This window comes from Folsomia candida, unplaced genomic scaffold (assembly GCF_002217175.1).
Source record: "Folsomia candida strain VU population unplaced genomic scaffold, ASM221717v1 Fcan01_Sc001, whole genome shotgun sequence".
Classification (NCBI taxonomy): domain Eukaryota; kingdom Metazoa; phylum Arthropoda; class Collembola; order Entomobryomorpha; family Isotomidae; genus Folsomia; species Folsomia candida.
The window spans coordinates 3,290,950-3,304,507 of NW_019091193.1; the positions used below are offsets into that span (position 1 = coordinate 3,290,950).

At 36.9% G+C, this 13,558-nt stretch overlaps 2 protein-coding genes across 3 annotated transcripts; one reads left to right on the forward strand and one right to left on the reverse strand.

Annotated features, from left to right (window-relative positions):
- Nucleotides 1-1,828: 1,828 nt before the first annotated feature.
- On the reverse strand, nucleotides 1,829-4,067 carry LOC118434065. Its single transcript, XM_035846796.1, has 5 exons — nucleotides 3,798-4,067; nucleotides 3,356-3,719; nucleotides 2,958-3,257; nucleotides 2,345-2,865; nucleotides 1,829-2,264 (listed from the first exon to the last, which is right to left on the reverse strand). Exons 1-5 carry the CDS (start codon nucleotides 4,056-4,058, stop codon nucleotides 2,169-2,171), a joined length of 1,542 nt encoding a protein of 513 aa, XP_035702689.1. The 5' UTR covers nucleotides 4,059-4,067; the 3' UTR covers nucleotides 1,829-2,168.
- Nucleotides 4,068-10,706: 6,639 nt separating this feature from the next.
- On the forward strand, nucleotides 10,707-13,508 carry LOC118434086. Of its 2 annotated transcripts, XM_035846863.1 has the most exons (3): nucleotides 10,707-11,144; nucleotides 11,715-12,330; nucleotides 12,490-13,508. In XM_035846863.1, exons 2-3 carry the CDS (start codon nucleotides 11,997-11,999, stop codon nucleotides 13,170-13,172), a joined length of 1,017 nt encoding a protein of 338 aa, XP_035702756.1. In that variant the 5' UTR covers nucleotides 10,707-11,144; nucleotides 11,715-11,996; the 3' UTR covers nucleotides 13,173-13,508. The 2 variants fall into 2 exon arrangements, with proteins under 2 accessions (XP_035702756.1, XP_035702757.1); XM_035846864.1 differs by having other exon boundaries at nucleotides 10,707-12,330.
- Nucleotides 13,509-13,558: the final 50 nt, after the last annotated feature.

The following is a 13,558-nucleotide window of genomic DNA, read 5'->3' on the forward strand; positions in this document are numbered from 1 at the left end:
CTCCATTTGAATAAAAAAGACAACGACAGAAATTTGAATTCTGACGGAATCGCCTTGAAAAAATTGCGAAAGTTAATACTTCATTATAAATCTGACTTTCCCTGGGAAACGACTGACATTGTGGAACACTTTCTGCTGAGTAGGAATTTTTTTCCAGCTCTGGAAACAATCGAATTGCCACCATTCTCGGTACGAAGGCAGGATGGGAGTCAAAGGAGGCTAACAGGTAAAATATGTATCTACATGTGTATTATACATACATACATGAACATGCAATATTTTCCGCTACTCTACACATTGAGGACAAGTATTATTGCCTGCATAACTCGGTAAAATGCTTTTTTTGTTGAAAAATTAATCAGCCACCAAACATATGGATCAACTGTGAATGAATCTGATGTTAAAATTGAACCGTTATATGGACGATGGTACATATTTACAAAGTTGCATATAATGCATGTAGATAGTTGATTTTATTATGGTTTGGGTTTGGAACTGTTGCGATATTTCTGAAGATGAGTTCTAAGTTAATGTCTAATAGCATATCCCAGCATAGGATTTTTAATGGTCAGAAAGTGCACTACTGGTTTAAAAATTTGACGGCTTTTTGCACTGGCATCGAAATTTGACGTTATAACGTCAAATTTCGATGCCAGTGCAAAAAACCAGTGATAAACAAGTTTATAGACTTGTTTATCATATTCGACTTTATATGTACGCAGCTACAAAGTGTAGCTACAAAGTGCAGCTACATGTTAACCTTTTTGTTTTTTTTTCTTTTCAGACATCATCCTCATGCGTTGATTTGTTTTCCACAACCTGTGATATCTCTAACAAACATAAGACTTGTGTACGCAAGTATGTATGGCGTCGATTGTGGACAATTGGGGACCCAGAAGGATCCGAAGGTTAGGATTTTACGACACTTTCCGCTGGACAGAGGTAACCAGAGATAAAATCGCCGCTCTTATAGACTTCCACTTCACGTATCTCAAGGCGTTCAGCCTTCCAATTAATCTGCTTCGGGAGAAAAAATTTGTCGGGTTGTATCTTCCAAGGATAGGAAGTCTCACCAAGTTAGAGGTGGAATTCATCATGGGAAAAGTAGAGATTGGCGAAGTGGACAGATGGAAATTTACAAAGATTGATGTTTCTCAACATTTCCCCAATTTAAAGCAACTAAAAGTCAAGGTGACCTTTGTGGGTGAGGCAAATTAGTGGCCATCGGGCACATGTTTATACCACGGGGGGCAGAATCGGCAGATTATTGTAACAGGTCAGTGATCCAACTGGAGCTTGTGAATCCATACGTTTCTCGTAGAGAGAGGAAAGATTGGAGGGATGGAATTTGTAAACTTTTTAAAAAGTTAGAGAAATTTGTGGAAACAGAAGTTAAAGTTGTCGATCAAGGAAATGACGGTGTGTATGATGCACATTTAGAAGATTAGTAATCAATGCAGGTATTTAAAATCATTACTGGGGCTTCAAGTCAAAATTATAATGCTCCTTACAATAACCATATCTCGAAAACTATGTACGAAACATGTTTCCTCTGGACATACCTATGAACGTATGTATGTCTGAACTGAAAGACAGTGATCGAACTTGATGGCAACCGTGGGCCCCTTTAAATTACTTTTCATTGATTACCATGAAAAATGATGGGCCCCCCATTCGATAAGATATTAATTATTTTTTTTGGTTGTGTGGTAACAAAATATGCAAGTCGGGAATATTAGGTGAGAGAGTAATAAGTACATATTTGCAGCTATTGGAAGTGAGATACTGGACAAAGTCGATGTTAATTTAATTTGTAACTATTTTTGGAATTTTTAACATCGTGTTTATAATTTTATACAATATAATTTGTACATATAACAAAGTAACTGGTATACATATATTCACGAAAATGCATAAATCACAGGAACATTGTAACTGTTGAACCTTGAAACCTGAAAAAATAATATGCAATATTAATATTAATTTTAATCGCCTAGCATGCATTTACAAGTACGGTTGGGATTGCTAACTACGAAATCAATCGTAGTACCCATGTGCCTTCCCAAATTATTCCGTACTTTGTAAATGTTCTAAAATTGTGAATCATTACCAGATGTGAAGAAATGTATATGCATAACCTGACTGTCTTAATCGTAATCCTCCTCCCATTAAGATTCTCCAGCATTGATAATTTCCAGTTTTCTTTTCCGAACTTTAAGTATTGTTGGGTTTTGGTACCTTTGATAACCCAAATACCACAACACCTTTAATAATACAATAAAAAATAGCATTTATTTATATTTTATAAAGTTGAGTTTTTTTATATAGAATAGTTTTAGCTTACCGTGCAAATATGTGCACAGCAACCCATAGTCCGAGCGCCTTGTTTACATTTGCAGTAAAAACCTTTTATGGCGTCAGCACCTTGAACTTCTAAAGAATATTCGATCCATAGGTCGTGGGCTTTATTTGCTGTAAATCTTGATTCTATCTTGGCTCGGACAATGTTGGTAAACTCGGAATTCAGTTTAATTTCAAACTTTTCAGAGTTGGACATGTGCAAATGAGCATAACGCTTGGCTAATCCAATTTGATAGACTCCAAGTGTAATGTCTTCTAAGTCTTCAACAGAAAGCTTGGGAAATTTTTTAAATTCTTCCAACGAGGCTGTCTTCCACTGCTTGGTCCGGCGATCCATTTTTTCGTCCTCCACTCGTTTTTGTAGAGCATTCTCCTGGTCGACGAGTTCCAGTGCTCTTTCGGCTATTTTATCATGTTTGGGCGAGTGGGTGGACAGAGGAGGGTAGAAACAATTAATGAGGGCGCAGCCAATTCTGAACAACATGGGCAGCTTCTCAAGGTATCCTGTAATTAATCGCACAGTGTAATAACTTTAAAACTTGCATCATCATTCCATCATATTGACATAAGTACATATGAATTATACGTATACTTACCTCCTGGAACTGTCTCTCGAAATAATTTGAACTTTTTCTTGATTCTTCCATTTACTGCCTCCACTAACCACCTAACCAACGTGACCCGTCTTGACTCATTTCCTTGCGAGGTGGTGAATTGTTTGTCATCGGTGTCTAGTAGCTCCGGCATATGTGTCAGGTGTCCAAGGCGAAGCAGAGTCTGAATCACGTCTCTGAATCCCCTGTCCAGAATGTGGTGATCACCGGGTTTCAAGTACGGAGAATCAGGTGGCAGCTCTGACAGGATGGACTTTAGGATCCCAGCATCATTATTAGCACCTGCAATTAATAATTTCGGATTATTTGGCAAATATGTAACTTGAAATAGATTATGCGTTTTGTTCTATTTTTTTGATTTGCTACTAAAATACACTTACCATTAGCATAATAAGGACCACACGCAGTCAAGATATACCCCGACGGAAGAACTATCATGAATGGTTTAATCAAGTTGCGCTTCTTCTGGCCAGAATAAGTGAGTTTCTGTAGTTGAAAATCGGCTGGTTTCTCAATGTAAATGTAGGTTCCATCCATGATGAGAAACAGCTTGGTGGGGTCCTCTTCTTTGAATAATTTAGAATATATTGGTCGCGAGTGGTCACGAAGTGCTGCTTCACGAGATAAGTGTTCAAATCCCAGGTACTTCTTAACGAAATGGTTGTCCAGAGCTGTTGCAACTGCTTCAATGGTCTCACTCACACATGACTGATTGGGAATTCCAAAAAGACTGCTCAGGACTTTCTGCATACAAGGGTATATCAACATTTAGTACTAATTCTAGTGAATATTGCGGTAAGAATGAATGTTATATATTAATACCTGAGACAAATTGTGTCGAAGCAGCATAAGGAAGATGGCCAACGCATTTCGGACATTTCTGTTGACACTGTTGTGTACATGATCTGATATTTCTGTCAGCAGCGAGTTGAATTGGATTTTTGAGAATCCGACAAGGTTTTGGTAGTCGTCTTTCTGCACATCAGTTTGATCGTCAAAGTTGTAATGACGTCTTCTGGCACCTATCCTGTTTTTGTTGCTGGTAAGATCCAGAATCCACCGTGCTAGCTCTTCATCCGACATTAAGACACCATGTTTAGTTGGAATGATCAATTCCATCGCCTCATCTGTGAAAAGTTGTCTCTCAAGGTGCACAGCGCAGCAACGATTGTCGTGGGGGATATAGATTTCCTTGTCTGTCCAAACTTGAGTAATTGCGCACTTTGGAATTCTTTTTCTGCCGTTGGGGTCATGACATATGAAACACCGTTTCTGCGTAGATTCAACAGAGTCGATCTTTGGTAGACGCCGTGATTTACTTGATTTAGAGCTGGACGTTGATACTTGAGAGTCTCGGGCAAGAGAAGACAGGATTGACACTTGAGACTGTGTTCCTGCAGTGGTCATCGTGATCGTTGTTCCCTGAGTGCTCCATTCTGACTCGACTTCACTTCTGCTACTTATTGAAATAGGCATTGAGAAGTCATCTTGTCCACCTGGTAGATGAGAAGGTTATTGTTATTAGTATTGTTATTGTATTCGTGTTGAGTGAACGAAGTGCCCTCACTATTTAACCGGAAGTCGTCTAACTCCATGTCTAATAGTCCATACTCAAACCGGTCGATGTCTTGTTGAGCATCGTCGTCGCCGCCGAGAGAATAGTCGTCGTCACCACCAAGAAAATCCTCTTCACCGCCACGATGATCTTCCTCCTCACCGCCAGGAGAATTATTTTCTTTAGCGCCGCGAGTAGTGTCTTCCTCACCGCAACAAGATTCGCCTTCATCTCCTCGACGAGATTCATCTTCATCACCGTCACGAGCACCATCTTCCTCCGCGTTTTCGTCTTCTGTGGTCAGATTTGCCCTTCGTTTTGCCCTCGTCTGCTCAAGAAAAGTTGGTGTGAGAATTGGAGTAATTGGTGTTCTCCGGACGAAATTCTTTAAACCAGGAGCTTTTAGTTGACCTCGAATCTAAAATGATAATTACTTATTAAATAAATGCCAATTTATACGAATAGAAACTTACCTTCATGTAGCATCCTTGGCAAATGACCTCATTTTTATCACTGTCGTTTGACTTTCCATCCACGTAATTCTGATAAAGTGGCCACAAAGAATTTTGCCCTAATCGACTCCTTTTCTGAGTGGTGGTAATGTGACTATTACAATTTTTCATGAAACACTTTATATTGGGCATTTTGAAGCACTTCGTGATGTGATGCGGTAAGGCGATGTGCACAAGAATGATGTTTTTAACTCTGTTTTTTTTGCAAAGTAAAAACTCAACACAAATATATGCAGCCATTAGCAACAAAACGTACATGAAATCAGTAAAAAAAATATTGAATATGAGAAATGCATGCAAAAGTATGTGCGGTTGTGGTCAAAAATCATGGTATCGTAATTGCGCCGGTTTTTTAATTTTTGTCTCTTCCCACTCTTCAACACATTTGCAATTAAATAAAAATAGGCTCCAAAAACCGGCGCAATTACGATAGCATTTTATTCGGCCCCAAAGTTGAGCATAATTACCATCAAATTCGATCACTGTCTTTGTTGACCTTGACAAACGCAAGAGTATTGCAGAGTTGTTAATTGAATTACGTAGAACGAGTCGTGGTAAATATTAAAAACGTTTTAATTATTTATTAGAATTTGCAATTACGTACATACACTGAACAATTTGTTGAAACAATGTCAATCCAATGTAATACATCGAGGAGTAAGAATAAACACTTTTCTGAAATTCAAATTGACTGAAAGATTCGATCAGAAGTAGCTTTGAAGTGGCTTAAACTTTTCTATACACTTACATATTTAGAGTGCACGTTGAAATATGTATGTAATTATGTCAATACTTAATACAAATTCGCATTAATTAATCATTGAGGACTTAAATTGTACATAAATAGATATAGTTTTCATGAGATGGTGAAAAATTAATTGAAATTTGTTCTCACTCTAATCGTGAGTTTTTAATATATAATCAAACTAACATAGGTACATACATATGTATACTCTGATATGATGGGTTTTAACCGTAGCGTATTAAAAGTATTAATGGAACATTTAGAGTTTGAAAATAATAAAGTTTGCATAACTTTTAGATTTTAAATTTCAGATATATAGATTTATGTAAGAAGTTGTGCTTGAATAATTTCTCGTAAATTTGTTGTTGCCTACAACATGTACATAAGAAGGCGCTGCATGCTTATAAATACAATGAGGGTATTCATTATTTCTTCGTATCCTTAGTATTCTTCGTATCGTAAAATAACTTACGACGCTTACGAGATTTTGTAAGCGTCGTAAGATTTTCTCATCGAAAATCGCGTTACTACGCTTACGATTTTTACGAAAGCTGACCCCTTGTTTTATCTTCGTAAACTATTTTACGATACTACGGATACGAAGAAATAACGAATACCCTCATTGATTTACTATTATACAGCATCAATGCCTGATTGATACATATGTATTCCTACGGAGATCTTGCGTTTGTTATCAGGACTTTCTTAATGTCGCCTGAGAATTACCTCATCAAAATAAGTGTAGATGCCACCTGGCGAATGCAAAATTCCTGCACGATGAGTGGAGTGAGACTTTCGACAAAATTATTGCCAAATTCTACCCTCAGGGGCGCCAGCGATTGAACGACCCTCCTCTCCCAGGGTGACCTTGCTGTGCACCTTTCCACCCAATTTATGCTATCCTTATTCAATTTCCCAGCAATCGTAAAAATCATCAAGCATACCAAGATCACGGTTGGATACCCGACCAAAAATGCGACTAATCTAAGAATGTGTCCATTAGAATGGTAGAAAATCATGACAACAAGTGCGAATAATATTTCCGCTAAAGGTTCCAGATAAGCAAATGCCAAAAAGATCCTGCCTCTTATCACGGAATTTATGATCTTATTCTCAATTTGCAGTTCTCGATATGCCCCAATTTTAAGAGAACTTTTGCCTGAAATTTTTGTCAAGTCCTTGTATCTCACGAATTGATAGGAAATGCAGCAACAGAGGATGATCCCACCGTAATACGTACCACCGAGAAGGTACCAAATGCAATTGATGTAATCGACAGCGAAAAATACGAGACGACTCTGCAGTTTAATGAATGGCATTCCGTTCTGGCAAAAATGGGACGAGATACAGGGTGGTTTACAGGGAAGAATTATATTTAAGGTAGCGGTTAAGGTTGCCCAGAGAACAATGAATACTTGCGTCGAGCTTAGAATGTATCGGACACAAATTACACTGATGTCCATTTTTTGACCGGGTCGTTTCTGCATTTCTGTACGTACATAAATATGTAAATTAGTGCATTAAAAAAATTATCACATTTACAAGGAAATAATAAGGGTATTCAATATGAGCTCGCATGAAGTTATCAAGTTCGCAAAAAAATTTGGCCTGAAAAATCATTTACCAACTTGCCCATCTCCAGGGCTAGTACTTATGTACATACATACATAGTTCGTCAAAAATTTTTCAAAATTATGCTGTGGAACGAATTTGTCAACTTGTAATGAATACCTTCATGTAATTACCTGGCCAATGGATAAAATAGTCGAGAAGTTGACCTGTAAGTGGATCCGCGGTAAATTCAAATCTGCAGCAGAAACAAACCAAACATACATTAACCAAAACTACCGCTTCGACGGTATCTGCTACTGTCATTGAATGCTTGATAGTGGACACGATCTGGGCCAGAAGGTAGAAAATGTGGCAGATTAGAGTGAACCTAACGTAATTTTGGGCCTTCGTTGTTTTCAAGATGACGCGATTCGTGCTTCCATCCCACGTAGTGTACATGCACCTGAAGATGTCGCCAGCTTTCAGGTAGCGTATAAGAAGACTGGCAAGGCCACAAAATTTTGTATCCATTTTGTGAATAATGCAGATTAGAATATTTTGAAATTATAACACTTTTCTTTGAAATGTTACCAATTTCTCAACGTCAGAAAAGGTAAACCGAGCGAGCGTGACATGTACTAAAAGTCGAAGAAATAAAAAGAGGAATTGTTGATTTAATTACATTATCTTTAAATATAACACCCAGGACGACTTCGGGTAATGTCGAAGGTCTTAATTAAATATATACAATTTGCGCTGATGTATGTATACCTTGTCTCAAATTGAGACACTCAATAAGTGTTTATGTTATTTGCGACGTGACGTTAATTAAAATGCATACCTGACTTTCACCCAGGTACTTTGCTAGCGCGTGCATAAAACACAATTATTTGTTATCGTTCGATAAATATTGATGCGAACTTGTTGCAAAATTGTTAGAAGCTAATTAAAATTTTGTTATGATTCAAAATGCTAAAACTTTATTGTAGCAGATATCTACATTAGTGTGTGCCTACTCAGGAACCAACTACACCCACTATTTATCCCTCGATCCTAACTCTACCAAATCTGCCCCCCACTATGAAATCCTCTTCAGCACAATGAGATGCTATTTCAATTCATGGATTCTGGCCAATTAGTAGTAGTTTATTGCTGACAGGGTTTAATTTCGGTATCAATTCAATTACAATGACAAATCAATTCATAAAATTCCTATTGCTAATGTCACTGGAGTCTTTAAATTATTGGTTCGGAAAGCGACTTAAAAACTATACCAAGACTTCCGACTCTCCAAAAAAGACTGACTTGGGCAGAACAATCGATCCCAAAAATCACTTCACTTCTTCACTATAGCTTCAGCCCACTGACTACTCACATTGCTCGTTATTTTAGCCAATGGGAAAACGAACACGTACACAGTTTTCTTGAACTTGGAAAGACTTTGTTATCGATAAATTAACATACTTACTACTAATGCCCAATTTTCATACAAATACATTCATACATAAAAGATTAAAATCACACACACAAAATCATGGAACAATTCATACACACAAAATCATGAACAAAATCATAAATGAAATATTAAATGCTGCTGCGAATACATTTATTATTAAGGGAATATGAACATGTTAAGTTCAATGTGAACTTGATTGCATGGCGTTTATTTGTTATTCAAAGTTCTAAGTTCGTTATTTATTTAGGTAATTCAATTGTTCTGTACAATTTCATCGGTATGAATAGGTAATTTTATTTGCTAGCCTGCAATATGTGTAAGAATATGTACATATGTACATACATACCTGTTCGCATTTATCCATTGATGGAAAATGATTGAATGAATGAATTAGTAAGGAACAAATATGTCATTTTTTGCCCCTTTGAGTGGGTGTGACAGACACAAATGAAGCCATGGCTTCAAGCTATTTCGGGGTTCTTTCTTTCTTTCTTTATTTCGGGGTTTTCCTTCTTTTCTTTATGGCAAGGTTTTCCCTCAGTCCATCAAGTTGGGTCCCTTTACATTTTTATCACTTCAAAATGTGACCCTAGTATCCAACGCCACAAACATGACAACTAGTTTTATGAATTTACACAAAAAAATTTTTTCAACCACTAAATCTTGTAAAAATTTCCCTTCTTGTAAAATGTCTTGATAATGAATGGCAGATTGCATTCGAAATATTGACAAAATAAAACAAAACTTTTTCTTCGATTTTTCCACTAAACTCCGTGTAATCCAAATATTAAATTCGGGGTTCTTGTTGACTCATCGCATACTAAATACAACATGCTTATCAAAAGGACATCAGTATCTGAGAGTGGCAGGTAGTGAAGATTTCCTCCTTAGCTTAGCTATTAGACATGTATGTATCAGAAATGGTGTTCTTAAAAATAATTTACATTGTCCAACTTATCATTATAATATTCGCTGAACCGCGGTTGTTCTCATTCCCACCATTAAGGGGTCAAACGGCCAAAGAAACTATTTCGCCAGCAGTTTGACTCTGTCTGAACTGGAAGCGGTTGATAAAATGCATAATTTTGTCGTGCATAAAAATGCACATAGTTAACATGTCTAGTGTGCACGATTCCACAAGCTTTCCCAGACATAAGGGAAACTGATAAATTTGTCAGACAATATATATCATATATGAATGTATGCTGCGATTTACGACATTTTCTGATGACTAAACGAATATGAATATAAACTTAATTTCTCAATAATAATTTTCATGGACCGTTCATAAACTTTGTGAAGCAAAATACTCATTTTATAGACCATCTCTCACACCCCTTTCTATCTATGTATCATAGCCAAATAACTTTCCAAACCTTTCATCTCATATTTCAAAATTGGTTTCATAATTTATGAATGGCTTCAACATACTATGAATTACTGTATGCATGCAGTTTTGCAAACTTATGTACCGTAAATACTCTATTTATAGCCGGGGCTAAATTCCAAAACAGAGGGTCATGGACCCGGCTACAATTAGAGACCGGCTATAATTAGAGACCCGGCTAAATTTCGTTCCGCCCAAAATTTTAGATGCTGCAAGATCAGGCTGACTCAATTTGAGTTTTCTTATTGAGCAAGATATGCCATCAGTAAGCCATTCACTTTAAATCTAACTTTTTAACGAGGTTTAGCAGGTTTTTTAAATTTTCTGTCATGATTGTATCCATTATAAACTTGAAATTAATCGGTAAAAATTAGTAGTTCAACTTATTCGTTGATTAGCATAATGTGCAACATTTTTCTCGAGTGGGCTGTGAACGGGGGCACAGCGGATAAGACAGGCTAAAATTAGAGACCCGGCTAAAATTTTGAAATCTTGGTCTCTAGACCCGGCTATATTTGGAGACCGGCTATAATTAGAATAGGGCTATAAATAGAGGCTTTACGGTATGTATTTATGCATGTATGTATGTGAGAGCCTTGCATACATAAAGTACAGGTTAAATTTAATGTGCCATCGAAAGTACTTCAGAATGCGGTTCATTATTAAATTGCATAAACGTATTCGCGTAGTGTATTTATTATGATAAGAAAAGTGCATAGTTGCTGAATCCCGTCTTGAAATCTTAGTTACAAAGTATTTCCTACTGCAAATTCTTACATACTACAGGGAGACTGGCCCATTTGTGACAAGTACGGATTCACTAAAATATCTAATTTCAAACAAATATAGCGAAATTAATAAGTTAAACGTTTCCAGATTTTTTAAAATATGGAGACTCCGAAGTTTAGTGCCTCACTCCTTTTGGATGACAAATTAAGCGTATAAATATTTTCCAATCCTATCGTGAGTTCAATGAATAAACAGTATTTTTTTATTTTGATTGGGGTAAAATTATATATGTACATATGTAAGTAGGTCGCCATGGTTAGGCAGTTAATGATTTTAACGTAACGTTGCAGTCAATTACAAATACGTTGGGTTACGCTAAAATCGATAATTGCCTATTGAAAGTTGTCAATTAAATTACATATCTTAAACATATCGGATTTTCATAAATTTTGAAACATGTAGTTTAAGTTGACTTGCAGTCGCTACTTACATACATACTGTACTGAGAAACATTGACATGTGCTTGTATTTAATGAACACTCATTTCCCTTCAGAAATTTCAAATTTCACACTAGGGAGAAATACCTTTTTTATTTCTAAATTTCCACAATGCCTGTCATTTTTTTCAGTGATTTTGGCCATGGCATTTGAATGTTTTCCATGAAAAGTTTCTTATATTTATTTCGAAAAACAATTTTAATGTATACATACATACTTATTTATCTCAAGTAATTAGCAAGAGAAATGACTTTCTCACCATTACAATTATAAATTTTTAGAAACATTTTTCATCCCTAAAATTAGATAATTTCCACAATTTATCAAAATCTTGGCTACCACGATGCTCGGACCTGCCTCACCCTCAACCGCGCCTGGTACTATTATTGCCTCAATCGGTTTAAAGATTTCAAAACGGTGGTCACCATCCCAGATTGGACATCCCTCTCAGAATATTTCACCTATTCTTCACCCCACCCCCAGTCGACCGATGTCCATGCAAAATTCCGCTTCTCCCCCGATACCAACCTATCCAGCGTTAACCAGGGCAAACAACTGACCAAATTTTTCACCAAGTTTGGTCCTCAAATGAAATGGTTGGACGCCTACATGAACTATGGGTCAAAAGACGAGCTCACCCAGTTCGGACTTGTCCTAAAAACGTTAACAAATCTGGAAGAACTGCACCTCTATTTGGATAGAAGGGACAATCGGAGTATGGATTGGTATCACGATTCTAAGGGAATCGTCGTCCCAAACTTGAAAAAGTTAAGGATTTACTACAAATCTGACGTTGCCTGGTCAACAAGTGAGTTTATTGACTACTTTTTGCTAAATTCTACCGTCTTCCCGGCCCTGGAGGATATTGAGTTACCACCCTACTCGGTCCTTAGGAAGGATGGCATTCAAAGGAGGATGACAGGTAATATAAATAAGTGGTATGTATTTAATGTGTGTACAGTATATTATTGGGATCTATAAAGATTATTATTTGTAACAAAAACAGAGTACCAATAAAAAGTGTACGCATGTAGATAGGTAGATAATTTTATATAAGGATTACAAAATATTTTTTTTACAGATATGGTTGTCTCGAGCCTAAGTCACTGGGAGCCACCCTTTCGTCCAGGGATTCACAGATACATGAAACGCTTGCGACTTCTCTACACAAATGTGGAGATATTAATTAACCAATGGGGATCACGAGGGTTGGAAGGATTAGGATTTTATGACAGCTTCCGTTGGACACAGGTTTCCAGGGATGAAATTGGTGCCGTCCTGCGAAGTCATTCCAACTTTCTCAAGACGTTCAGCCTTCCAATTAATCTGCTTCGGGAGGAAGAATTTGTCGGATTGAATTTTCCAAGGATGGAAAATCTCACCGAGTTAGAGGTGGAATTCATCATGGGAAAAGTGGAAATTGATGAGGTAGATAGATGGGAATTTCCGGAGATCAATGTTTCCGAACTTTTCCCTAATTTGAAGAAACTTAGAGTCAAAGTCACATTTGTGAGTGAGGCAAATACTCAAATTGTGGCGGCGATAGGAGACATATTTATACCACTAGGGGAAGGTTATCGTAACGTGTCCGTGACCAAACTGGAGCTCGTGAATCCCTACGTTTCTCGAACAGAGAGGAAAGAGTGGAGGGATGGGATTTGTAAATTATTTCCAAAATTGGAGAAATTTGTGGGGGCAGAGGCTAAAGTTGTGGATGAAGAGGACGACGGTGTCTATGATGCTAATATAAGCGGTAGGTTTTAATAGACGTGAACACTTAATTTGTGAAGCTGTTCTAAAAACACAAACCGAAAATATTGTTTTTTATGGAAATTTCGCCAAATTCTGACCAAATGTGTTTCCATATTTTTCATAGTTTCTTGCACTATATACATACACATGTGAATATTTAATATAGTTTCAACTCAAAGGGATAAGTTAAGCGCAAGACGGAGAGACAGAGGCAGGATAACAATGATGCATACATAGGTAAGCCCTTGCTTGGGCTAAAAATGAGATAAATTTAGCTAAAATTGTATTAAATATATTTCATGTAAAAGGGTTTATGACCGTATGCAAAAATAAAGTGATGAAAATGTGCGTGTTTCTAAACACTGTTGAGTCTCACATATTCCCATCAACCTCATAAC